The sequence below is a fragment of the Heterodontus francisci genome, chromosome 3 (assembly GCF_036365525.1).
Source record: "Heterodontus francisci isolate sHetFra1 chromosome 3, sHetFra1.hap1, whole genome shotgun sequence".
Lineage (NCBI taxonomy): Eukaryota > Metazoa > Chordata > Chondrichthyes > Heterodontiformes > Heterodontidae > Heterodontus > Heterodontus francisci.
This window is the reverse complement of record NC_090373.1, coordinates 136,240,540-136,268,403: the sequence shown is the minus strand read 5'-3', so window position 1 is coordinate 136,268,403 and position 27,864 is coordinate 136,240,540. Positions and strand designations below refer to the sequence as shown.

Genomic DNA, 27,864 nt, shown 5'->3' with positions numbered 1-27,864 from the left:
AGTGGTGAGCTGCCTTCTTGAATCGCTGCAGTCCTTTTTTTTTATATTCGCTCATGGCATTGCTAGCAATCCCTAATTGTCCTTGACAACTGAGTGGTTTGCGAAGGCCATTTAAGAGTCAATCACATTGCTGTGGGTCTGGAGTCACATGTAGGCCAGACCAGGTAAGGACAGCAGATTTGCTTCCCTAAAATACATTTGTGGGCTAGATGGGTTTTTATGACAATTGATGATAGTTTCATGGCACCAGGTTCAAAGGGCCGAATGGCCTACTCCTGCTTTCATTCCAGATTTTTATTAATTAAGTGAATGAATTGAAATTCCAGCAGCTGCTGTGGTGGGATTTGGACCTGTGTCCCCAGGGAATTAGCCTGGACCTTTGGATTACTAGTTCAGTGACACTACCACTATGTCACCGCCTCCCCCTAGTGTAGGAACACCCACAGTGCTGTTAGGGAGGGAGTTCCAGGATTTTGACCCAGTGACAATGAAGGAACAGCGATATAGTTTCAAGTCAGATGGTGTGTGGTTTGGAAGGGAACTTGCAGATAGTCGTGTTCCCATGCATCTGTTGCCCTTGTCCTTCTAGGTGGTAGGGATCGTGGGTTTGGAAGGTGCTGTCAAAGGAGCCTTGGTGAGCTGCTGCAGTGCATCATGTAGATGGTACACACTGCTGCCACGGTGCATCAGTGGTGGAGGGAATGAATGTTGCAGGTGGTGGATGGGGTGCCAATCAAGTGGGCTGTTTTTCTTGGATGATGTCGAGTTCTTGAGTGTTGTTGGAGCTGCACTCATCCAGGAAAGTGAGGAGTATGCCATCACTCCTGACCTGTGCCTTGTTGAGGGTGAACAGACTGTGGAGAGTTAGGTGAGTTACTTTCTGCAGAATTCCCAGCCTCTGACCCAGGAGTTCTGCGGTGAGTGACCCCAACCTGATGAAAGAAAAACAACCACTTCTGAGAGCTTTGGAAGGGTACATACACAAAACAGCAACCTCTGCACCTGTCATGCGCAAACTGCCTACTTTCTTCCCGAGTCGCTAACAGCAGTACCTAGGAGATCAATCATCCATTCTGGAATACTGCTGGGCAATCCAGAAGGGTTGGCAGCCCTAATTCAACAGGAGCTTGTGGATATAACATACACTGCTTTTGGTAGGTTGTTCTGAAATCACAGTTCTAGGGTTGGTTAACCCTCAAAGGACCCAAACATCTCCCCAGTCATGCAAGGTGGTGCACACTCTTATCAACACTATGCTTGTGCTCAATCTGCCACCTGAGAGTTAAGTCTGTTTCTGTGCAGAACTGAAACCTGAGCTCTCAGCAGCTGCAGCAATCAAACTTTGCCATCTTGGTAGCCAGAATAGCCATTGAGCTAATAGTTAGTAACAACAATCCCTAGTTCAGACATAGGCTCCATTTTTCAAAGCTGTGCATCAATGGAAGTCAGCAAAAATTGCATTAGGTACTGGGCAGGATACACGTTATTAAGCACAGAAGTTAAACATTGAAGCTGGTATCAATTAATGCTGCATCCCTATTTACGCTGAGAAAGTTGTGGTAGGCCACCTTCTTGATCCTATTATATAATCACTGAGTGGCTTGCTACACCACTTCAGGGGAAAGAACCTCCCCTCGCCTGCCTGTCTACAAATAGATCAGACGACGCTGAGGTTGCAGATTCCATTCCCTGAAGGACACTGGTGAACCACTTGTCTTTTTGCAACAACTCAGTAGCTTATATGGTCAATTTTTTTTCTGGCATTAGCCCACAAATTACCAGATTTATTTAATTAATTTTCAGTGCCTGATATCCTGTAGGGTAGCTTCTGGTCAAAAACATTACGAATTGTGTCCCTCGTTCCTTGTCTCAAAACAGTCACTCTGTTCATTTCTCAATTTCTAATTCTTTCTGGCTCTTAAGCTTAGTCATCCATTTCTTCTTCTTTGTATGGCTGTGTCAAATGGCCATCACTGAAAACAAGGAGCTTAAGCCTCAGAATTTAAAGCAAACACTCTAGGTAATTTTCTTTTCATGGGATGCCAGCATTTGTTGTCCATCCCTAATTGCCCTGGAGAAGGTGGTGGTGAGCTGCCTTCTTGAACTGCTGTAGTCCATCTGGTATTGTAACGGAGGGAGTTCCAGGATTTTGATCCAGCGACAGTGAAGGAACGGCAATATATTTCCAAGTCAGGGTAGTGTGCGGCTTGGAGAGGAGCTTGCTTGGTGTTCCCATGCATCTGCTGCCCTTGTCCTTCTAGGTGGTAGAAGTTGTGGGTTTGGAAGGTGCTATCGAAGGAGAGTTGCTGCAGTGCATCTTGCATATGGCACACACAGCTGCCACTGTACTCCGGTGCTGAAGGAAGTGAATGTTTAAGGTGGTGGATGGGTGCCCATCAAGCGGGCTGCTTTGTCCTGGATGTTGTTAGATCTGCTGAGTATTCCCAGCATTTTCTGTTTTTATTTCAGCATTTAGATCTCCAGAGTTACATACTTAAATGTCTTAGCAAAGGTTGACTAAAATAAAGAGGGAGAAAATAGATTATGGGTAAACTAGCAAGAAATATAAAAACAGATAGTAAGAGTTTCTACAATTATATAGAAAGGAAGAGAGTAGCTAAAGTAAACGTTGGTCCCATAGATGATGTGACTGAGGAAACAATAATGGGAAACAAGGAAATGGCAGAGACTTTGAACACATGCTTTGTATGTGTCTTCATGGTAAAAGACACTAAAACACTCTCCCTGGTTGAAAAATACAGAGGAAGGAAGAACTTAAAACAACAATCACTAGAGAAAAATAATTGAGCAAACTAATGGGATTAAAGTCAGACAAGTCTCCTGGATCTGATGGCCTGCATCCTAAGGTCTTAAAAGAAGTGGCTGCAGAGATAGTGGATGCAATGGTTGTAATTTTCCAAAATTTCCTAGATTTGAAAAAGTTGCCAGCAGATTGGAAAGTCAAAAATGTAACCTCCATATTCAAGAAAGGAAGGAGAAAGAAAGCAGGAAACTACAGGCCAGTTAGCCTAACATCTGTCATTGGGGAAATGCTAGAACCCAATAAGAAAGTAGTAGCAGGATACTTAGAAAATCATAACACAATCAAGCAGAGTCAACATGGTTTTAGGAAATCATGTTTGACAAATTTACTAGAGTTCTTTGAAGATGTAACGAGTAGGGTGGATAAAGGGGAACTAGCAAATGTAGTATAGTCGATAAGGTGCCACATAAAAGGTTACTTCCAAACCCGCGACCTCTACCTCCTAGAAGGACAAGGACAGCTGATACATGGGAACACCACCATCTGCCAGTTCCACTACAAGCCACACACCATCATGACTTGGAACTATATCGCCGTTCTCTCAGAGGGTTGTGAATCTTTGGCATTCTCTAGACCAGAGAGCTGTGAAGGCTGAGTCACTGAATATATTCAAAGCTGAGGTAGACAGATTTTTGAACTATAGGAGAATCAAGGATTATGGGGAACAGGCAGGAAAGTGGAGTTGAGGCCACGATCTTATTGAATAGAGGAGCAAGTTTGAGGGGCCATATGACCTGCTCCTGCTCCTATTTCTTATGTTCTTGTATTCTTGTGTAGTGAACTATTGCATGGAATCAGAATATTTTCCACCTAGCATTAATTGCTCTCAAATTAGGTACAACAGTTATTAGTTTCAGGGTAAAGTAGCAGTGGGGGCATGTTAGCCTGGTAGTTATGGTACCAGGATATAATTTCAAAGGTCATTAGTTCAAATCACATGCAGCAAATTTTGAAACAATGCTTTTTTTTTTAATTGCTAATTTGTAGACTAGCATCAGAAATTTACAATAAAAGCCACTAGATTAATGAAAAGACCAAACTAACTCACTTAATTTTCTTCAGAAAAGGGAACCTCTAATGTGTTATTCCAGTCCCTCACTGTGTGATGACTTACTGTTCTCAGGCTAACAAGGGATGGATAATATATACTGCATTGCCAGTGTTTCCCACATCTCGAGAACCTCAGACACAGCTGCTACTCAACAATTTAACATTTCCATTTCAAAACCAGTGAACTTTGTCACAGGAAACTAACAATTCTAAATGTATCCAAACTCAGTTCGCTTGAAGTGAAAACCTTCATCTCATCAGTATGGCCTGAATTCCAGCTCAGGCTACAGAATTGAAAGGGCACTGCTAACTCCATTGCACCACCTAGTTAGACTTTCTTTAGGAGCACAAAATTTCCACTAAAATGTATGGTATTCTTCCTCCACCCCCACACAAACACTTGTCTATTCCCATTTGATTTTTTCCCCCAGCAACTTACTGACGTATTGACATATCTAATAGAAACCGATTTCATCTCCACAGCTGAATCATTCCGATATGAAATTTATGGGTTGACCTACATTAGGTTGGTCCTAATGCTAAGCAATACAAGTCATTCTTATCTCAGAGTTAAGTTTTGAAACTCTAATCTTGTGGCCAACTATATTCTGGTTCATTTATTTAGCAATTCTTCAGTGAAATACTGAGAGCTTCCACAGGAATCCAAAAGCATACAGTTTGTGGTCTTGTAGTTGATTAAAAACAATCCTACTGAACAGTTACACAATTGAAACAATACCAATTCTGAGTAAACTTAAAAATAAGAACACTAAACAAGACAATATCTTAAGTTTAGTACAGTCAGATGTCCTCTCCATTTACTTACATACACACACACACATATACATACACACAGTGCTCAGGAACACTGTATTTGTAAAATAATTGCTATGTGCACATTATCCCACACCATGTAAACAGAACACCTTAGCAAAGACTTGGATTAATTTATATTCCTTCCAGATAGTACTTTAATGAGAAACTCACCTTTCTGATCATACACGAAGACTAGTATAGGCTGATTTGGTCCAAAGGCACAAAAAGCCACCATGTGCTCGTGGGGATGAAAGGCTACATCTCGGACAGCTGATGTATAATTCAGATCAGAATACATTGCCACTTGGTCACCTACCAAAAGGAAGGCAAAGCAAGGAATGGAATCATGGTCATTACTCACATCAATAGCCAAACATCATAAACTGAAGTGATCTTAAGTGATCTACAATGACCACAAAACATACAACTATCATCAAATGTGATTACTTAAATCAACTAGAGGTAGAGGAGCATGGAGAAAAATTAAATTTTAAATACAATGTTTTTATGAAAAATCATTTTAAAGTGACCATATTTAAAAATCAGAAATGAAACTGTGACTCATCATTTATTATTGCTTTATACTTAGTTACTGAACAATATACTACTCGAAAAATAAAGGTATGTGTTCAAATCCCACTACAGCAGTCTGAGAATTTGAATTCAATTAAAATAAATCAATCTGGAATAAATGGCTGCTTTCAGTAAAGTCACCAAGAAGTTATTGGATTGTGTAAAACCCATCTGGTTCACTTCTGCCCTTTAGGGAAGGAAACCTAATGTCCTTTCCTGTGCTTTTTACTCATTCATGGGATGTCAGCGTGCTAGTAAGGCCAGCATTTATTGACCATCCCGAATTGCCCTTGAAAAGGTGGTGGTGAGCCATCTTCATGAAAACAACCAAATGGCTTACTAGGCCATTTCATAGGGCAATTAAGGACCAACCACGCTGCTGTAGATCTGAGAGTCATACAAAGGCCAGACCAGGAAAGGATGGCAGATTTCCTTCCCTTAAAGGGCATTAGTGAACCAGATGATTTTTCACAACAATCCAGTAATTATATAGTTACCATTACTGGCACCAGCATTTATGCCAGATTTTAATTAATTGAATTTAAATTCCCCAACTGCTGTGATGGGATTTGAACCCAGGTCTCCAGATCATTAGTCCAGGCCTCTGGATTACTAGTCCAGTAATATAACCACTATGTTGCCGTAGCCCTAATATGGTCTGGCCTACATGTGACTCTAGACCCACACCAATATGGCTAACTCTTAACTGCCCCCTGAGGTGACGTTGCAAGCCACACAAGCTGTATCGAACTACTACAAAAATAATAAAATTGGATGGACCACTGGGCTATGACCCAGGCATCAAAATAAGACGCGAGAAGGGCACACCTAGTCTAGTCTATCACTGACATTTGGGGACTGGTGCAAAAGTTGGGAAAGCTGTTCCACTGACTAGTCAACCAATAGTCCACCAGAGGTGTGGGCAAAGTGGTAAACAATCGGGTGGAAGTTTCATCGTTTCAAGTCAAACATGAGCATTGACATCTCCTGCTGATTACCACCTAATGCCCTCCAACAGTTGAAGACTACTTAGAGGAAGCACAGAGGGTAGCAAGCACACAGAATACACTCTGGATGGAAACTCATCTCTCAATCAGCAAAGTTATCAAAAAAAAGTTATACAGAATTTACAGCAGAGAACCAGGCCACTTAGCCAACAACAGTTCATCGACAGTGCTATAAAGCCGCACTCACACACTCGTGAAAAATGAGCAGAATTCCCAGGGAAAAGTTGGAGGCTCAATTACAATGACTTTCTGCACTGACTTGTAAGTGGTGGAACTTCCCATCTGTCCATTATAAAGCAAGCAACACTCTGGGCGTGGAGTCTTACTGAGCAAGGACTTCTCAGCCCTAGCCATGCACAGGCACCCAGTGTAGTCTTGGTGATGGGAACACCAAAGTGAAGAAAGGACATAAAATAAGCTGCATTAGTGGAATACTGGTCTGGCAAGTTCAGACCTTAAGCACTACTCCTATGGTCTGTCGAGGAAAAGGAGCGTTTGTGGGCCAGTGCTTGGGATGGGGATCTGTCATCATGGCTGGTGGGGTAGTCTGCACCTCTGATGTCTACTCACCTTTCCTTCCACCATACACTCATGCCACTGGTGCCGACTTCACTTTGCCAGACTTCTATGCCATTCCCCTCCTGCAAATTTGCTGTTTTATTTCTCATTATTGCCTTCTTACACCATGCCTGATATGCTGAAAGTTTCCAGCAATTTGTTATATTTAGTCACTGTACTGAACTGCTGAACTACAAGAAAGCCCCCAGCGAGTTAACATCCGTAGCACTTAAAGCTACCAGAAGTGGGGCACAAAGAACAGCCAGGCGCTGCGCAAATGACTACTGGCAACACCTATGCAGTCATATTCAGCTGGCCTCTGACACAGGAAATATCAGAGGAATGTATGATGGCATTAAGAGAGCTTTTGGGCCCCCCTCAAATCTAAATCAGGGGACACAATCACTGACCAACACAAGCAAATGGACCGCTGGGTAGAACACTACCTAGAACTGTACTCCAGGGAGAATGTTGTCACGGAGACCACCCTCAATGTAGCCTTGTCTCTGCCAGTCATGGATGAGCTGGACGTACAGCCAACAAAATTGGAACTCAGTGATGCCATTGATTCTCTAGCCAGCGGAAAAGCCCCTGGGAAGGACGGCATTACCCCTGAAATCATCAAGAGTGCCAAGCCTGCTATACTTTCAGTTCTGCACGAACTGCTTTGCCTGTGCTGGGACGAGGGTGCAGTACCACAGGACATGCGCGATGCCAATATCATCACCCTCTATAAAAACAAAGGTGACCGCGGTGACTGCAACAACTACCGTGGAATCTCCCTGCTCAGCATAGGTGGGAAAGTCTTCGCTCGTGTCGCCTTAAACAGGCTCCAGAAGCTGGCTTAGCGTGTCTATCCTGAGGCACAGTGTGGCTTTCGAGCAAAGAGATCCACCATTGACATGCTGTTCTTCCCTTCGCCAGCTGCAGGAGAAATGCCGTGAACAACAGATGCCCCTCTACGTTGCTTTCATTGATCTCACCAAAGCCTTTGACCTCGTCAGCAGACGTGGTCTCTTCAGACTACTAGAAAAGATTGGATGCCCACCAAAGCTACTAAGTATCATCACCTCATTCCATGACAATATGAAAGGCACAATTCAGCATAGCAGCGCCTCATCAGACCCCTTTCCAATCCTGAGTGGCGTGAAACAGGGATGTGTTCTCGCACCTACACTGTTTGGGATCTTACTCTCCCTGCTGCTCTCACATGCGTTCAAGTCTTAAGAAGGAGTTTTCCTCCACACAAGATCAGGTGGCAGGTTGTTCAACCTTGCCCGTCTAAAAGCGAAGACCAAAGTATGGAAAGTCCTCATCAGGGAACTCCTCTTTGCTGATGATGATGCATTAACATCTCACACTGAAGAGTGTCTGCAGAGACTCATCGACAGGTTTGCGTCTGCCTGCAATGAATTTGGCCTAACCATCAGCCTCAAGAAAACGAACATCATGGGACAGGACGTCAGAAATGCCCCATCCATCAATATCGGCGACCACACTCTGGAAGTTGTTCAAGAGTTCACCTACCTAGGTTCAACTATCACCAGTAACCTGTCTCTCAATGCAGAAATCAACAAGCGCATGGGAAAGGCTTCCACTGCTATGTCCAGACTGGCCAAGAGAGTGTGGGAAAATGGTGCACTGACACAGAACACAAAAGTCCAAGTGTATCAAGCCTGTGTCCTCAGTACCTTGTTCTACGGCAGCGAGGCCTGGACAACGTACGTCAGCCAAGAGCGATGTCTCAATTCATTCCATCTTCGCTGCCTCCGGAGAATACTTGGCATCAGGTGGCAGGACTGTATCTCCAACACAGAAGTCCTCAAGGCGGCCAACAACCCCAGCCTATACACCCTACTAAGCCGGCGGCGCCTGAGATGGCTTGGCCATGTGAGCCTCATGGAAGATGGTAGGATCCCCAAGGACACATTGTACAGCGAGCTCGTCACTGGTACTAGACCCACCGGCCGTCCATGTCTCCGCTTTAAAGACATCTGCAAACGTGACATGAAATCCTGTGACATTGATCACAAGTCGTGGGAGTCAGTTGCCAGCGATCGCCAGAGCTGGCGGGCAACCATAAAGGCAGGGCTAAAGTGTGGCGAGTCGAAGAGACTTAGCAGTTGGCAGGAAAAAAGACAGAAGCGCAAGGAGAGAGCCAACTGTGTAACAGCCCTGACAACCAATTTTATCTGCAGCACCTGTGGAAGAGTCTGTCACTCTAGAATTGGCCTTTATAGCCACTCCAGGCGCTGCTTCACAAATCACTGACCACCTCCAGGCGCTTACCCATTGTCTCTCAAGACAAGGAGGCCAAAGAACAAGAAAGTCACTGTAAATCAATGGCCTGGATGTTATCTCCTAAATGGCACAAACATCGCAATTGAGTCTCTGACTCATTGTAAGCAATGCCACAGAATATATCCAATCATTTCCAGGTGAGAGAATGAGACAGTGACTACTCTCAGTTTCAATTTCTCTGAACCAAACTTTTATTATGCTTCGTGATCCAAGTTCCCCAAATTCTAGCACTTCCGCAGCACTGCTATATGATCAAATGATCTATTTTTGGTTATAATCTTTTTTGTGCTTTGATTGATGGTAACCTCCTGCATACATAGTAGGGGGAAACCATCCAGAGCAAGTTGTCTTGAAGATCGTGCCACACTCTATAAACACAGCCTTACTCAATCATTTGTGGTTCTAATCTTTTAATTCACCAGGAAGCACCACGAAACCCAAAGTACAAGGGCACAAAAGGTTTGAAGAATCTGTTAAAGAAATCCAGCCCAATAAATGATCACCAAAGTAGTTACAGAATCATTTACGGCACAGAAGGCGGCCATTCGGCCCATCAAGTGCGTGCCGGCTCTCTGTCAAGCCATCCAGTCAGTCCCACTCCCCTGCCTAATCGTCATAGCACTGCAAGTCTATTTCGTTCATCCATCCAATTTCCTTTTGAAATCATTGACTGTTTCCACTTCTACCACCCTCGTGGGCAGCGAGTTCCAGGTCATTACCACTCGCTGCATAAAAAAGTTGTTCTTCACATTCCCCCTGTCTCTCTTGCCCAACATTAAATCTGTGTTCCCTAGTCCTTGTACCATCAGTTAATGGGAACAGTTTTTCATTGTCTAACGTAACTTGCCTGTCATACATCTTGCACACTTCTATCAAATATCGCTTCAGTCTCTGCTCCAGGGTGAACAATCGCAGATTTTCTAACCTAACTTTGTAACTAAAATCCCCATCTCTGGAACTATTCTGGTAAATCTCCACTGCATCCTCTCAAGGACCCTCACATCCTTCCTAAAATGTGGTGACCAGAACTGGATGTAATACGCTAGGTGGGGCCTAACTAGAGTTTTGTAAAGGTTCAGCATAACTTCCCTGATTTTGTACTCAATGGCTCTATTTATGAAGCCCAAGATCCAATATGCTTTGCTCACCACTTTCTCAATATGTCCTGCCACCTTCAAAGATCAATGCACATGCACTCCCAGGTCCCTCGCTTCCTGTACACTCTTTAGAACTATGCCATCAGGTCTATATTGCCTCACCCTCTTCCTTCTGCCAAAATGCATCACTTCACACTTCTCTGCATTAAATTCCATCTGCCACTTGTCTGCCCATCTATGTCCTGTTGCAGATGATTGCCATCATTGTCACTGTTTGCCACTCCTCCAAGTTTGGTATCATTGGGAAATTTTGAAATTCTACTCTGTATTCCAAGATCCAAGCCATTTATATATAGCAAAAAAAAAGCAGCGACCCCAGCACTGGCCCTTGGCGAACATCACTGTCTACTATCCTCCAGTTTGAAAAATACCCATTTACCACGACTCGCTGTTTTCTGTCCTTAAACCAATTTTTTTTTATCCAATTGGACACTGACCCTCAGTTTTGTTAACCAGCCTATTATGTGGTGGTACGTTAGCAAATGCTTTCTTAAATCCATACAGACAACATCCACTACATCCCCTTCATCAACTTTCTCTGTTACTCCATCAAAAAATTCAATTAGTCAAGCATGACCTGCCTTTTACAAATCCATGCTGGCTATCCTTAATTAACTCAAAAAATTGTCTGGGTTTTTAGGTTGTATTTTTCCAAGGCCCTACATTTTCATATCTATCATTTTTGGCTACCAAAATCAAGATTAAAAAGCACTTTGTTTTTGTCTCTCAAATAACTTCAACACTTTGACCTAATTTACAGCAATGTATGAGCAGGTGGCATCATTCCAAGAAACACTAGGAAACATACTTGGCTATCCAGTTTAATGATCTCTCTTTTGTCGCACATTTGCCTAATGCTTTGGTCCTTTCCCCTTTTAGTCAAATTCAGCATCTTATATGAGCTCCCCTCCAAGACACACACCATCCGGACGTGGAAATAGATCGCTGCTCCTTCAAAGTCACTGGGTAAAAATCCAGGAACTCACTACCCAACAGCCCTGTGGGAGTACCTTCACTGCTGTGGTTCATGAAGGTAGCCCACCACCACCTTCAAAGAGCAATTAGGGAGGCGGAAAAAATGCTGACCTGGCCAGCAACATCTACATTCCATGGATGAATAAAAAGACATGAGGAATGCATCACTAGGGCACAGCTCTCATTAATCCTTCTGCTGATAAGTTCCAAAGAGTCACGTGAAAGGAGCTCCCAGAATCCCTGTACCTGAATAACTCCATCAGCTTGGTAAAGATTAAATGAATGCCTGAACAGTTTTTGTCCATATATGCCCTTACTGTGTTACAAACCAAAGGAAGAATGGTCAGAATTAACTGAAATTGAGTGGATAACTCAATGGAATTTGATGTGCTTTGTAAGAAGTTATGGTTTACAGTGCTAATTCAATTTATATTATAACAGATTCTGGGATTTTTATTCAGTGTTTTGCGGATGACCTTCAGGAATCTCACTTTTCTTTTCATCTCTTGAAACCAATATACATATAGTTGCCTGCAACTGACCTATTGGCCGGAATTTAGTTGGGACGGTGGAAGCCCCTACGATGGTCCGAAAGCCAGGGAGCCACACCCTAGACGCTTGTAGGAGCCCCACCCCCCGCACCATTGCATTTTTGGTCATCCGGCAACTAATCCCCCACTAACCCCCAGTGACGGCCAGCTACTCAGGAGGCCAGCGGTTCAAGCAGTGCCACCAACAGCAGCGGCCACTGCTGGGACTGCACCTAACAGAGAGGATGTCATGGCAGCAGGCTGCTCTCAGAACTGGTAAATGGGGTCTAGGGTCACTGGGGCCAAGTGTGGTTGGGGGGAGGGGCAGGTGGACAAGGTGGTTGACAGGGCAGCCATTGCTACCAGGTTTGGGAGGGGGAAAGGAGTGTGGCCCTCCGATGGCCAAACTGCCGGATTAGGAGACCCCCCCCAACCTCGAGGCAGCAGGGAGGCTGCTGGGGATTACTCGGCACTCTCCCCACTCGGTGGACAGCCCGCCCGCTGCTGGTAAAATACCCGCAGTGGCTGGAACAGGCCCTTTATTAACAATTGAGTGCCTCAATTGGCCTCTGGGTGGGAGGGCTGTCCCTCTACCTTCGCTGCCGCTGGTAAAAAGTCCTGTCAGTGGGAGGGTGATGGACACTCCAGCCCTCCCCTTCCCTCGCCATTTTATGGCCCTCCCACCTCCCAGCCCATTCCTAGAGGGCTGGTGAAATCGAGCCAAGTGTCTAAATCAGTTTTGTATCATCTAGCCTGGACCTGGAAAATGATCCTCAACCTCAGCAAAGAGTGGGCGTAAGAGCCTTTGAAGCAAATTTGGACTTGCGTTGCATTCATTCTCTTAAGGCTTTGCCAAGATCCAGCGAAGCCTGAACAAGCACCTTAAGGGATAAACATATCATGCATATCTATGCCCTCTTTGAAAGTGTTCTTTCATCATCCTCATCCATGTTTTCAGGGAAGATACAGACAGATGACTGACTGGTCTTCAACAAAAAGCCTGCTAGTGTCGAGCAGCATACATTTGGAGGAGAGGTTATTGGGAATATATGGCTCCCTTCTCATCCCTCCCAATCATTTATGCTTCCTCCATTGTGTCCCTTATTGTGGAATATTGTGTGCAGTTATGGTCTCCTTATCTGAGGAAGGATGTTCTTGCTATAGAGGGAGTGCAGCGAAGGTTTACCAGACTGATTCCTGGGATGGTAGGACTGACGTATGGGGAGAGATCGAGTCGGTTAGGATTATATTCGCTGGAGTTCAGAAGAGTGAGGGGGGATCTCATAGAAACCTATAAAATTCCAACAGGACTTGACATGGTAGATGCAGGAAGGATGTTCCCAATGGTGGGGGAGTCCAGAACCAGGGGTCATAGTCCAATGATATGGGGTAAACTTTCCAGGACTTAGATGAGGAGAAATTTCTTCACCCAGAGAGTGGGTGTAGAATTCGCTACCACCGAAAGCAGCTGAGGCCAAATCACTGTATGTTTTCAGGAAGGAGTTAGATATAGCTCTTGGGTCTAAAGGGATCAAAGGGTATGGGGCGAAAGCAGGAACAGGTTACGGAGTTGGATGATCAGCCATAATCACAATGAATGGCGGAGCAGGCTCAAAGGGCCGAATGGCCTACTCCTGCTCCTATTTTCTATGTTTCTAATGTTTAGTCCCTTATCCCTTCACTTTGCCACTACCCATTCCATGACCCCTACCTCTTTCCCTTTGAAATACCTGCCCAACCCTTTATGCACCCCTCCCCCTTTCGCCAGTGGAACTCACACTTAACCCTCCAACCACTACCACTTGATTTCACCACTATGTAAAGAAAGGCCACAGATCCCTTGCCCAAAACCAGTCATCCTGCTACCCTCCATTCCCAACTGTTTCCATAAAAGAAACATTGGGCTGAATTTTTTGATGGAAGTTCGTCCCATTGTGAGCCCCCAGGAGCTGCCAGCCAATCAGGGGGGCAGGCAGCTGAAAGCGAGAGCCGACCCCTCTCGAGCAGGACTCTAGGGCAGTATTTTGCAGACGGCAGCCAATTAACAGGCCATGGTCAGGGTCGCCGCCCCTCCCCCACAGTTGTGGCCCAATCACCGTTAGTGTGGCCATTGATGAGACTGCAACACTAGCCAGAGAGCACGTCAACGGCAAAGTGCCCTTGAAGAGAAGGTGGGTTTTCATGAGGGAGTCAAGGCCAGGCAGGCCGCCCCTGGCATTTTCGGCAGGAGAAACGCATTGCACCAGCTGTGCTGATGCCAAGGGGGCAGCCATTGCCGCCAGGGGTGGCAGTGGTGGGTGGGGGGGCCTTCATGGGCCATGACCTCACTGAACTCAGTGGTGGGTAAATTGTTAGCTTATCCCTTCCCTAAGAATAGATTCTGTCACTCAGAAAAGCATAGATTAATCAGGCATGGATTTGTTAGGGGAAGGTCATGTCTTACTAACTTGATTAGTTTTTTTGAGGAAGTGACAAGGAGGATAGATGAGGGTAGTGCAGCGGATGTGGTTTACATAGCTTTTAGTAAGGCATTTGACAAGGTCCCACATGGTAGACTGGTCAGTAAAATGAAAGCCCATGGGATACAGGGGAATGTGGCAGGTTGGATCCAGAATTGACTCAGTGACAGGAAACAAAGGATAGTAGTCGACGGATGTTTTTGTGAATGGAAAGCTGTTTCCAGTGGTATTCCACAGAGCTCAGTGTTGGGTCCCTTGCTGTTTGTGGTATATATTAATGACTTGGACTTGTATGTGGGTGGCATGATTGGGAAATTTGCTGATGACACAAAAATTGGCCATGTAGTTAATAGTGAGGAGGAAAGCCGTAGACTCCAGAATAATATCAATGGTTTGGTTGAGTGGGCGAAAAAGTGGCAAATGGAATTCAATCTAGAGAAGTGTGAGGTACTGCATTTGGGGAGGGCAAATATAGCGAGGGAATATACAATAAATGGGAGGATATTGAGAGGGGTAGAAGAAGTGAGAGACCTTGGACTGCATGTCCACAGGTCTCTAAAGTTGGTAGGACAGGGGGATAGAGAGGTGAAGAAGGCATATAAATTGCTTTCCTTTATTGGCCGAGATATTGAGTACAAAAGCAGAGATGTGATGCTGGAACTGTTTAGAGCGTTGGTAAGGCCACAGCTGTAGTATTGCGTACAGTTCAGGTCACCGCATTACAGAAAGGACATAATTGCTCTGGAGAGAGTACAGTGGAGATTTACAAGAATATTGCCTGGGCTTGAATGTTGCAGCTATGAGAAAAGGTTGGATAGGCTAGGGTTGTTTTCCCTGGAACTGAGGAGGCTGAGGGATGACTTGATTGAGGTGTAGAAAATTATGAGGGGCCTAAATAGAGTGGACAGGAAGGACCCCTTTCCCCTGGCAGGGAGGTCAGTTACCAGGGGGCACAGATTTAAGGTGATTGGTAGAAAGATTAGAGGGGACATGAGGGGGAAGCTTTGAGGGTGGTGGGTGTCTGGAATTCATTGCCCGGAATGGTGGTACCTGGACATGTACCTGAGATGCTGTAACCTGTGGGGCAATGGACCAGGTGCTGGAAGGTGAGATTAGTTTGGGCGGATAGTTTATTTGGCTAGCACAGACATGATGGGCTGAATAGTTTCCTTTTGTGCTGTACTTTTTCTATGGTTCTATGGAGTGCCCATCAAGGAGGCGCTGCACCCCCCCCCCCCGCCCATCCCCCACAACCCACACTGGAACTCGCTCGGAGGCCAAGGTTTATCTGCCGATCTCCCCATGCAGGAGCGGGCCCTCCCAGTGTGAGCAAAATATCTGCTGGGGCAGGAAGTGGCCCTGAATTGGACCCGTAAGTAGCTCAATTGGCCACCTAGTGGGCAGCCATGCCACTGAGGTGCTTGCGAGTGACAATACACCATAGTGGCTGCAAGACATCGGGCTCCCCTCCCAACGCCTTCCCTGCCATATTGCCAGCCCTCCCGCATTCCAGCCTAGGAAAATTCAGCTCATTGTCTGCAGTCAAAATCTAACTGGCCACTGTATGGAGGCCCCCCAACGCCACTCAGCAATGTGACCGGACTTTAAATATTTAATAAAGAACGTGAATACATTTAAATGTAATTCCTCGTGATCTTACCAGCTGTCTGCGATCTTGCATACGGTGGCTGGCATTCATGCGCCTTCACTTTCCCGTCCAGGGAAAGCTGGAACCTTCGAGGTGGGTAAGGAGGGAACTTAGGTCTTTTAGTGTAGTGTGGGGGAGTTGTGCGGGTGGGGGCAGTGTGACCTCTGCACTTTCAACAGTTGTGGGGGGGGTCAAATCATCAATGTAAGTGATTTTAGGGGGGTGGGGGAGGGCAACTATTTTATCCAAGTATTATTAGAGGTGGAGGAAGGGGCAACATTTTATTTGCGGTATACTGGTGGGGGGGGGGTTTAAATATTAAAATTTAGCAGCAGGTCTGGCAGCCCTTTAAAAATGGCATCAGCGCCTGCGCAGAGGCAGCTTATACTGTCGCCAGCGTCGCTGAACCTGCCCCCACCACATAATTGGTGGCGCGGCCTGACTGGTGTATTATCATGAGCCGCTGCACACCGGACCGTGACCCGCGGCCCACATTTTTCGTCACCGCTGCTCCTAGCAGCGGGAACATTAAATCCAGCCTGTTTGTTAACGGTTAAAATATTGGCCAGGGCTTCAGGTAGACTCCCCAGCTCCTCTTTGAGAAATGCTTGAACATCCATGTGAAAAGGCAGATGGGTTGCTGTTCCCGTCACCTACCCACACCCTCCTGCTATTTTACCAGCAGCAGGGGAGATGACAAATGACCCGCCCTTCCCAAGTCAAGTGAGGCCCTGAAGCTGTCAATTGATTGCTACTAAAGGGCCTCTTCCCACCCTGCTGGTATACTACAAACGACGAATGGGCACTTCAGCCCCTGAGGAAGCCACCCAATAAAGCCTAGCAGCCTTCTTGTGGGAAGTGGAGGGGAGCCCTACTGATCAGGCACCTTGTATCCCCGCTAAAACTACCACCACGCCTGCCCTAAATTCCGACACCCACCCCACTTGCCAGGACCCCGCTGAATATTCGCGGCAAGACCTGTACCCCACTTACCTTTTTGAAGCACAGCGTCCATCGTCCTCTTCTTGCTGGGTGCAGTCTCAACAGTGGCCACTGCTCCCGGTGGCGCGGCAGGGACTAAGGAGCCGCTGGCCCTCTGATTGGCCAGCAGTTCTTCGAAGCGGGACTTCCTGCTTCAGAGGGATGGAAACCCTGACCAAGACCAATTTAGGGCCTGGACGTACAATTGCTGTGTGGCTTCCGGGCCCAGCAGAGGGATGGAAACCCTGACCAAGACCAATTTAGGGCCTGGACGTACAATTGCTGTGTGGCTTCCGGGCCCAGCGGAGGCAGGCTCCCCCGAATCTTTTTAGCCAGTGGATGAGGCCACCGCCTCAACATATAATTCCGGCCAACAAAACGCAGATCAGATAATTTACTTTGCAATTCAAAGCGGAATCTTTTGAAAGTTGACCTAACATAAGGCAAAGTATCTCTGTTAAATTCATTTTCTGAAGTTTATAGAAAGTAAATTAGACAGACATATAACCATATTAAGGGGGAGGCAGTGGCGTAGTGGTCTAGAAACCCAGGGTATTCCCCTGGGAACATGGGTTCAAATCCCACCATGGCAGAAGGTGGAATTTGAATTCAATTAATAAAAAATAAATCTGGAACTAAAAAGCTAGTCTAATTATTGCCATGAAACTATTGTCGATCGTCGCAAAAACACATCTGGTTCACTAATTTCTTATGGGAAGGAAATCTGCTGTCCTTACCTGGTCTGGCCTACATGTGACTTGAGACCCACAGCAATGTGGCTGACTCTTAAAATGCACTGTAAAATGGCCTAGCAAGCCACACAGTTGGACTCGGAACACATGGCATCGACCTAGGCACTGGAAACGACACCGTCAAACCCAGCCATGTCGATTCTGCAAAGTCTTCCTTACTAACATCTGGGGGCTTGTGCCAAACTTGGGAGAGCTGTCCCACAGACTACTCAAGCAACAGCCTGACTTAGTCATACTCACCAAATCATACCTTACAGACAACGTCCCAGACACGACCATCACCATCCCTGGGCATGTCTTGTCCCACCAGCAGATTGACCCTGCAGAATTGGCGGCACAGTGGTACACAGTCAGGAGGGAAGTGCCCTGGGAGTCCTCAACATCGACTCCGGACCCCATGAAGTGTCATGGCATCAGGTCAAACATGGGCAAGGAAACCACCTGCTGATTACCATCTACCGCCATCACTGCGCTCCCCGCGCCCCCGCCACCTCCCCTCAGCTGGTGCATCAGGACTCCTCCATTGGAACACCACTTGGAGGAAGCACTGAGGGTAGCAAGGGCACACAATGTATTCTGGCTGGGGGACTTCAATGTCCATCACCAAGAACAGCTCGGTAGCACCACTACTAAGCGAGCGGGCAGAGTCCTAAAGGACATAGCTGCTAGACTGGGTCTGCGATAGGTGGTGAGGGAACCAACAAGAGGGAAAAACATACTTGACCTCATCCTCACCAATCTGCCTGCCGCAGATGCATCTGTCTATGACAGTATTGGTAGGAGTGACCACCGCACAGTCTTGTGGAGACAAAGTGCCGTCTTCACATTAAGGATACGCTCCATCGTGTTGTGTGGTACTACCACTGTGCTAAATGGGATAGATTTCGAATAGATCCAGTAATACAAATCTGGGCATCCATGAGGCGCTGTGGACCATCAGTAGCAGCAGAATTGTACTCAACCACAATCTGTGACCTCATGGCCCGGCATATCCCCACTCTACCATTACCATCAAGACAGGGGAGCAACCCTGGTTCAATGAAGAGTACAGGAGGGCACGTCTGGAGCAGCACCAGGCATACCTCAAAATGAGGTGTCAACCTGGTGAAGCTACAACACAGGACTACTTGCATGCCAAACAGCGTAGGCAGCATGCGATAGACAGAGCTAAGTAATCCCATAACCAACAGATCAGATCTAAGCTCTGCAGACCTGCCACATCCAGCCATGAATGGTGGTAGACAATTAAACAACTAATATGAGTAAGTGGCTCCACAAATATCCCCATCCTCAATAATGGGGGAGGCCAGAACATCAGTGCAAAAGGAACGGTTGAATCATTTGCAACCATCTTCAGCCAGAAGTGCCGAGTGGATGATCCATCTCAGCCTCCTCCTGAAGTCCCCAGCATCACAGATGCCAGTCTTCAGCCAAATCGATTCACTCTGCATGATATCAAGAAACGAATGAAGGCACTGGATACTGCAAAGGCTACGGGCCCTGACAACATTCCAGCAATAGTACTGAAGACCTGTGCTCCAGAACGTGCCACTCCCCTAGCCAAACTGTTCCAATACAGCTACAACACTGGCATCTACTCAGCAACGTGGAAAATTGCCCAGGTATGTCCTGTACACAAAAAGCAGGACAAATCCAACCCGGCCAATTACCGCCCAGTCTACTTTCGATCATCAGTAAAGTGATGGAAGGTGTCATTGACAGTGCTACCAAGCAGCACTTGCTTAGCAACAACCTGCTCAGTGATGCTCAGTTTGGGTTCTGCCAGGGCCACTCAGATCCTGACCTCATTACAGCCTTGGTTCAAACATGGACAAAAGAGCTGAACTCAAGAGGTGAGGTGAGAGTGACTGCCCTTGACATCAAGGCAGCATTTGACCAAGTATGGCATCAAGGAGCCCTAGCAAAACAGGAGTCAATGGGAATCAGGGGGAAAACTCTCCACTGGTTGGAATTGTAACTAACGCAAAGGAAGATGGTTGTGGTTGCTGGAGGTCAAACATCTCAGCTCCAGGACATCACTGCAGGAGTTCCTCAGGGGAGTGTCCTAGGCCCAACCATCTTCAGCTGCTTCAGCAATGACCTTCCTTTAATCGTAAGGTCAGAAGTGGGGATGTTCGCTGATGATTGCACAATGTTCAGCACCATTCTCGACTCCTCATATACTGAAGCAGTGTGTGCAAGACCTGAACAATATCCAGGCTTGGGCTGATAAGTGGCAAGTAACATTCACGCTACACACGTGCCCGGCAATGACCATTTCCAACAAGAGAGAATCTAACCATCACCCCATGACATTCAACGGCATTACCATCGCTGAATCCCCCACTATCAACATCCCGGGGGTTACCATTGACCAGAAACTGAACTGGAGTAGCCAAATAAATACCGTGGCTACAGGAGTAGGTCAGAGGCTAAGACTCCTGCGGCGAGTAACTCACCTCTTGACTCCCCAAAGCCTGTCCACCATCTACAAGGCACACGTCAGGAGTGTGATGGAATACTCTCCACTTGCCTGGATGGGTGCAGCTCCAACAACACTCAAGAAGCTCGACACCATCCAGGACAAAGCAGCCTGCTTGATTGGCACCCCATCTACAACCATTTGCGCCCTCCATCTCCGACACACAGTGGTAGCAGCGAGTACCATCTAAAGGCCTGCTCGGGTCTGCAAATGAGACCCGAGCTGAGACCGACAGAACCCCGTCCGACATGTCCCGGGTCCTTCCATTTTTCCCCGCACCCGACCCGACCATCAGTTAACTTACCTTCCATTTTTCACTTTGTTCCTTACCTGCACAAGCTTAAAATAACTGTAACAAAACCACCTTTAAAGTCCAAAAAATAAATTAACATTAGAGTCACTTATCCGAGGTGGTGACAGAGCGTGTCCAATCCAGCCCCACCCGACCCAAGCCCGAATGCTGGACCCGAACTCGAGACGTCATCGGGTCCCGTCAGGTTCGGGTCGGGTAGCAAGCCTTTAGTACCATCTACAAGATGCACTGCAGCAACGCACCAAGGCCACTCAGGCAGCACCTTCAAAACCCATGATCTCTGCCAACTAGAAGGACAAGGGCAGCAAATGCGTGGGAACAGCAACACCTGCCAGTTCCCCTCCAAGCCACACAACATCCTGACTTGGAACTATATCGCCATTCCTTCACTGTCGCTGGGTCAAAATCCTGGAACTCCCTTCCTAACAGCACTGTGGATGCACCTACCACACATGGACTGCAGCGGTTCAAGAACGCAGCTCACCAACACCTTCTCGTGGGCAATTAGGGATGGGCAATAAATGCTGGCTTGGCCAGCGACGCCCACATCCCACGAAACAAAGAAAAAAAAATCAAAGCACTGGCATTCTCTTTCACAAAGCTTTTTGAAGATTTGCCTTTTTTTCAAATTTATCGGGAAAAAAGCTTTTGAGAAGAAAATGCTGTTAAAGAAAAATATTTCATCAATGCAACTGAGTGGAATTAAAGCATCCTGTGCAATTGGGTACATTGTACAAGCTCAGAATGGATAATCCAATTTTAGCTCTGGAATCACAACTATGAGAAAAAACATCATCCAATGCTATGCTTTTAGGAGAGACTGGGGATATTCAAATAAAAACTTAAATGAAGACACAAAAGGTAATTCAATGGATGAATTTAATTATAGTATTGTGAAATATGTTAAAAAAAAGTAAATCCTTATTTTGACTTTAGGAATTTTAGTTACTGAAGAAAGTGGCAGCTGATAAAAGCAGCATTGTTAAGTAGTTAATGGGTAATCTGTGGCAAGATATCATAATAGCAGTTACATATTTATGTGGGTAAAACCCTTCGAAACGTGGACAAAGGAATTTATAATAGGAAAACGATGATCCAAAAAGTGCGGCAAAAACATGATGCCAGGAGATCAAGACAGGAAAGGAAGAGAGATATTTTAATTATATATAAACCTTTCATGATGCGACACTTTCATGATGATGTCCTAATACAATGAACCAATCATATGCTCCATTGCACAAGTATAATCAATTCCAAAATAAAATGACTGTAGGAAAATTTGAAACATACCTGTCTCTGAATTCCAAACATAACATATTCCATCTTCACTGCCTGAAAAAAGAAACGTTCCACATGGTGTGAACGTACTATACAGCTGTTCACGATAATTTGTCGCCCCTGTGTACTTCTTCGCAGCCAGTCTAAAAAAAAAGTAACATGAAAATAGGAATACATACAAACAGTCTAGAAAATAAATAAATTAAAATATAAGACAGGCTCCCAGAAGTACAGTAATAAGCTATTTTCAGTCATATTTGCTCAACACCATTATACTCAGACTGTACCTCCTACATCTGTAAGTTCTTGCCTCAGTTGCACTGCTGTAGGAAAAATCATCACATATTTGTTCACACATTGATCCTGGTGACTAGCTCATAAGTAAGAACAGGTTCCCATACAAGGATGATTAAAAAAGATATAACAGGTGCTCGCTGAGCTCCTTGCCTGTATCTTCAATCACTGAATAGTCAGGGATATTTCCCTTAGCATGAAAATTAGCCTTGGTAGCTCCTATTTTCAAAAATGGGCACAAATCAGAGCTGGTGAACTGCAGGCCAATTAATCGGACATCTATTATTGGGAAGATGCTAATTGAAATTATAAAAGGGATACTCTTTATGATCACTGGGAAAGGGAACGGCCATTATCAATTTAAAACTGGCTTCTGAAAAAAAAATGGGTCATCCCCATCAGACTTGAAAGTTTATTTTTGAGGAAGCCACTACAGCAGTGGATTAGATATTGCCTAACTGGACTTTCAGAAAGTTTCTGCTAATATCTCAAACTATTTTATAAGATAGAACCAATTTGAAACACTGGATTAGGAATTGGCTCCAATGCCGTAGCCAAAAAGTTGTAACTAACAGATGCATTTCAGTCTGGAGTCATTAGTGTGGCCCTAGGCCCATTACTCTTCACAGTATTTATTAATGACCTGGCAGATGACAGTAAAATCTGTTAAAATAGTAGAGGGGTCAATCAAATCCATGAAGATTCATGCGCTAGGGCAGCGTGCCCCACAATGGAAAATGGCATTGAATTTAGATAAAATGTAGTGTCATACACGTTGATAGGACCAACAGAATGTACTCACCATTTTAGAGAACGAGAGGGAAAAGGATTTGGTGTTATTGTGCACAGATTACTAAAGGTTCTTGACCAATGTAGAGAAACTGTGACTAAGCTAACTGATTCTATTAACACAACCCTTCCAGTATAAATCAAGAGACACCTTTTTGACACTTTACAGGTCCCTGCACAGACCCCATCTCGAGTGCTGTGCCAATGTTTGACCTCCCCACACGGTGAGTGATATAGTGGCCTTGGAAAATGTACAGGGGTAAGTTACAAGAATAATTCCTAGCTTAAAATACCTCAGCTACTCAGATAGGCTCAAGTATCTTTGCCTATTTACATTAGAGCTCAACAGGTAGAGGTGGCCTGATAGAGATCTATGTAAAAAGAAAAAAAAGACTTGTATTTATATAGTGCCTTTCACAATCACCTGATGTCTCAAAGCACTTGATACAGCCAATTCAGTACTTTTTAAGTGTAGTCACTTTGAAATGTAAGAAAAGCAGGAGCCAATTTGCACACAGCAAGCTCCCACAAAGAGAAATGTGATAATGACCAAATAGTCTGTTTTTGTGATGTTGATTGAGGGATAAATATTGTCCAGCGCATCGGGGATAACTCCCCTGCTCTCCTTCCAAATAGTACCATAGGATCTGTTACGCCCAGACAGGGTTTAGAGTCTCATCTGAGAGAACCTTCTACAGTGCAGCACTCCCCAGTCTTGACACCAATATTACGTGTTCCACAGAATTTTACGAGCCACACACAGGCCGCATGGGGGCAGGAGGGGGCTCAGAGCTTGGGCAGCATTTAAAGGGCGGCAGCCGTAGGTGCCTGCTGCACTCGGCAGACGTTCACTGAGGCCTTTTGATTTATCATCACAAAAGGTGAAAGGGAAAGATTTGTGTTGGCTTGAAGCCCCCTTGAGCAGTTAGTCCTTCTGGCAGCGGGCTCATTGGAGAGAGACCTAATTAAGGGGAAAAGGGATGTGAAGGATTGGGTGGCCTTTTTGCAACAATGGGAATGGTCACCCCTTAAAGCAGGATTGCCCAGGTGGCATGGGGATCTGCAGACAGGCATCGGGTGTTGGCAGCCCTTTAAACTTGCTGCCAGCACCTTCTTCCAGGTCACAGAATGGCGTGGCTGCTGCTTTACCTCCCATCCCCAGTTGTGGATTTGTCAGAGATACCGCTTGCTTGTTCCTAATTGGCTGGCCGCACACATATGCAACAGGAGTGGATGTCGGAACAGGAGGGCCTTGGCCACCGGCTTTCACTTCTGCCTCCGTGAGCCTGCCACTAACAGTTAAATTCCGGCTCTGGAGTGGGACTTGAACCCACAACGTTCTGATTCAGGGGCAAGAATACTACCAACTGAGCCATGACTGAGAAGATTAAACTAAGTAGTGGTAGGAATAAACTGGATGCTAGGCAGTTCTTTTCCCACAGAATTGAGAGCCTCTGGAATACACTACAGCAAGAATGGTGGGTACTAACTCTCTGTATGGCTTCAACCTTTCACACCATCCTTCTCCAATGCCACTGCACTGATGTCCAGCTGTGCGCGGCTGCACTCACCAGGCTAGATTTTACTGAGCCCCTGACATCAGGGTCCATAGCACGGGGAGGCCCGCCACAGAGACTGATGCCAGGAGGGTTCAGCCCAATCCTCCCGGGGACGGCGAGGCTCCGTGGTGACCCCCCACCGCTGGGTGACAGGAGCTGAATCTAAATATTTAAAGCAAGGCGATGAATAAATTTAAATAGACGTACCAGCAATTTTCTGCGATCTTTGGAACGGCAGCCGGCATTCCCGCGCCTTCAATTCCCTGTCTAGGGAAAGGAGACCTGACACTGGTGGGGAGGGGGGGGGGGTGGGTGGAGTTAAGATTTTTACTGCCAGTGGGGGGAGAAACTGGGTCAAATACGCATCAGTGTAAGGGATGGTGAGAAGGGGTGAACATTCAACTTCATACAGTCTAGGGAGGGAAGGTCAGAATTCAAAGCTAAGTGTTTTGGTGAGGAAGGGAAAATACTTACAGTAATTTTTATTGGGGAGTGGGAAAGAGGCATTACAATTTTATTTGTTAAATTCTGTGGGAATACCTCTAAAAATTTAAATACGCCTGCAGCTGGCTGTCCTTTAAAAATGGAGCCAGCGCCTGCGCACAGGCAGCTGCGCCAATGACGTATCAGACAGTCCACGTGATTTTGGGGGTGGGGGGGGGGCAGCCACCCCAGCTACTTAAATGAGCCACCGTGCAGGACATCGCAGCAGCTCTGCTGCGTGCAGCCTGCATGCTCCTTTGAGCCCTCCGCCTGTCCACCTAACTCCATTCCAATCCATCCAGTCATGGTCCAAGCATCACCTGCAAGGGCTTCTCTTCCCACTCCCACACCGTTATCTCTGGTATCCCCCAAGGATCTAACCCATGCCGCTGCCGCCCCTTATTTCACATCTCTATATAAGAGATGCTAAACAGAGCGCTAAAGTCAGGAATTTGGTGCAAGCGTGAATTTGGTGCAAGCGTGAATTTGGTTAACCTCTGCTAGCTGGTGAGTGTTTTTCTCCAAGCTAGAAAGCTACAACTTTCTATTATTTTACTTCAATTAATTACTAATTAATCAAATAAAAAATAAATATGGTTAGATAGACCTGGTAAGGCAGGGGATATGCCATAACTGCAACATGTGGAGAGCACTGCAAACCCAGATGGATAAATCTGCGGTAAGTGTCGGCAGGTCCAGCAACTTTCAGCCTCACAGCTCCAGGGACCCGGGTTCGATTCCGGGTACTGCCTGTGTGGAGTTTGCAAGTTCTCCCTGTGTCTGCGTGGGTTTTCTCCGGGTGCTCCGGTTTCCTCCCACAAGCCAAAAGACTTGCAGGTTGATAGGTAAATTGGCCATTATAAATTGTCACTAGTATAGGTGGGTGGTAGGGAAATATAGGAACAGGTGGGGATGTTTGGTAGGAATATGGGATTAGTGTAGGATTAGTATAAATGGGTGGTTGATGTTCGGCACAGACTCGGTGGGCCGAAGGGCCTGTTTCAGTGCTGTATCTCTAATCTAATCTAAACTTCAGCTTCGAGTTGTTGAGCTGGAATTCGAGTTGCAGACATTGCAGGGCATCAGGGAGGGGAAAGTTAGTTGGACACTGTATTCCATGAGGCAGCCCCATCCCTTAGAACGCTAGAGTTGATCAATGGTCAGGGACAGGAGGGTATGACGACGAGTGAGGCAGGTACGGGGATACAGCATGTAGTGATGGAGGAGCCTCGTCCTTGACTTCGACCACAGGTACTTGCTACCTGTGTGGATGAGAACAAGGACAGCAGCGTGGATGGCCAAACAGAACGTGGCACCATGTTGCAGGAAGCCATTCAACTGGGGGGAAATTGAAAAGGAACGCGGTAGTGATAGGGGACAGTATAGTCAGGGGGTTGGATACTGTTCTCAGCAGCAGCAACCGACACGTCATAAGGTTGTGTTGCCTGCCTAGTGCCAGGTTGAAAATATCTCCTCACGGCTGGAGGAAGGGGTTTCGATTCATTGGGCACCAGCACTAGCAATGGGGAAAGTGAAAGCCGTTCCGTCGGGATGGGCTTCACTTAAACCAGGCTGGGATCAGCGTCCTGAAAACTTGTATAACTAGGACTGTGGACAGGGCTTTAATCTAAAAGACTGAGGGGAGGAGGTCATGTGAAGGTAGATTGAGAAATCTAAAGAGAAAAAGGCAGTGCAGTTATTTGGGGAAAGACAAGCAGAGCGAGACAGGAAGGAAAAGAGTTTAACAGTTTATCAGCGAATAAAGTAAACGCAAAGAACAGCGGCAAAAAATAAAATTAAAGTCTCGTTATCGGAATGCATGAAGCAACTGCAACAAGATAGATGAACTGGAGGCACAATTAAAGAAAAATGGGTTTGATATTATCGCCATTACAGAAACATGGTTGCAAGGTAACCAAAGTTGGGAAACATTCCCAGGTACACATTTCGAAATGACAGGGAAAATCGTAAAGGAGGAGGAGAAGCCTGACAAAAAAAGAGTCGAAAAAAAAAAGATGCTGGCTCAAAAGCTCATGAAGTAGAATCAGTATGGTTGGAGATTAGGAATAACAAGGCTCAGAAAACGCTGATGGGAGTAGTTTATAGGCCCCCTAACAGAAGTTATGCCAATGGACAGACCCATCAAGCAAGAAATAATTGCAGCTAGTACCAAAGGGAATGTAATAATTGTGGGGGGGACTTTAATCCTCATATAGACTGGACAAATCAAATTGGCAAAGGCAGTTTGGAAGATGAATTTCGTGACAGTGTCCTGGAACAATATCTTGTGGAATCAACTAGGGACAGAACTATTTTAGATCTAGTATTATGTAATGAGGCAAGGTTAATTAGTAATCTCAATCTCTCTGGGAAAAGTGATAATACAACTGATTCCATACAAAGAACAAAGAAAATTACAGCACAGGAACAGGCCCTTCGGCCCTCCAAGCCTGCGCCGATCCAGATCCTCTACCTAAACATGTCGCCTATTTTCTAAGGGTCTGTATCTCTTTGCTTTCTGCCCATTCATGTATCTGTCTAGATACATCTTAAAAGACACTATCGTGTTCGCATCTACCACCTCCGCTGGCAACGCGTTCCAGGCACCCACCACCCTCTTAACCCTATTAAGTTTGAGAGCAGCACACTCGACATCGACTCCAGACCCCATGACGTTTCATGGCATCAGGTCAAACATGGGCAATGAAACCTGCTGATTACCACCTACACCGCGCCCCACCACCGCGCAGCTGATGAATCAGTACTCCTCCATGTTGAACACCACTTGGATGAAGTACTGAGGGAGGGACATCAATGTCCATCACCAACAGCGGTTCAGTAGCACCATGACTGACCGAGCTGGCCAAGCCCTAAAGGACATAGCTGCTAGGCTGGGTCTGTGGCAGGTGGTGACGGAAAAACCAACTTGACCTCGTCCTCACCAATCTACCTGTCGCAAATGCATCTGTCCACGACAGTACTGGTAGGAGTGACCACTGAACAGTCCTTGCAGAGATGAAGTCCTGTCTTCACAT

General features: G+C 46.0%; 1 protein-coding gene across 7 annotated transcripts in view; it reads right to left on the bottom strand.

Moving 5' to 3' along the window:
- Positions 1–27,864, bottom strand: part of ahi1 (Abelson helper integration site 1) — a 407,526-nt gene that overhangs the window by 274,988 nt on the left and 104,674 nt on the right. For all 7 annotated transcript variants that reach the window (XM_068026173.1, XM_068026175.1, XM_068026181.1 and 4 more), the window contains exons 16-17: positions 21,717–21,847; positions 4,862–5,002 (exon numbers count right to left, since the gene is read on the bottom strand). In XM_068026173.1, the coding sequence (XP_067882274.1) occupies positions 4,862–5,002; positions 21,717–21,847 (272 nt within the window). The remainder of the gene's footprint in view (positions 1–4,861; positions 5,003–21,716; positions 21,848–27,864) is intronic.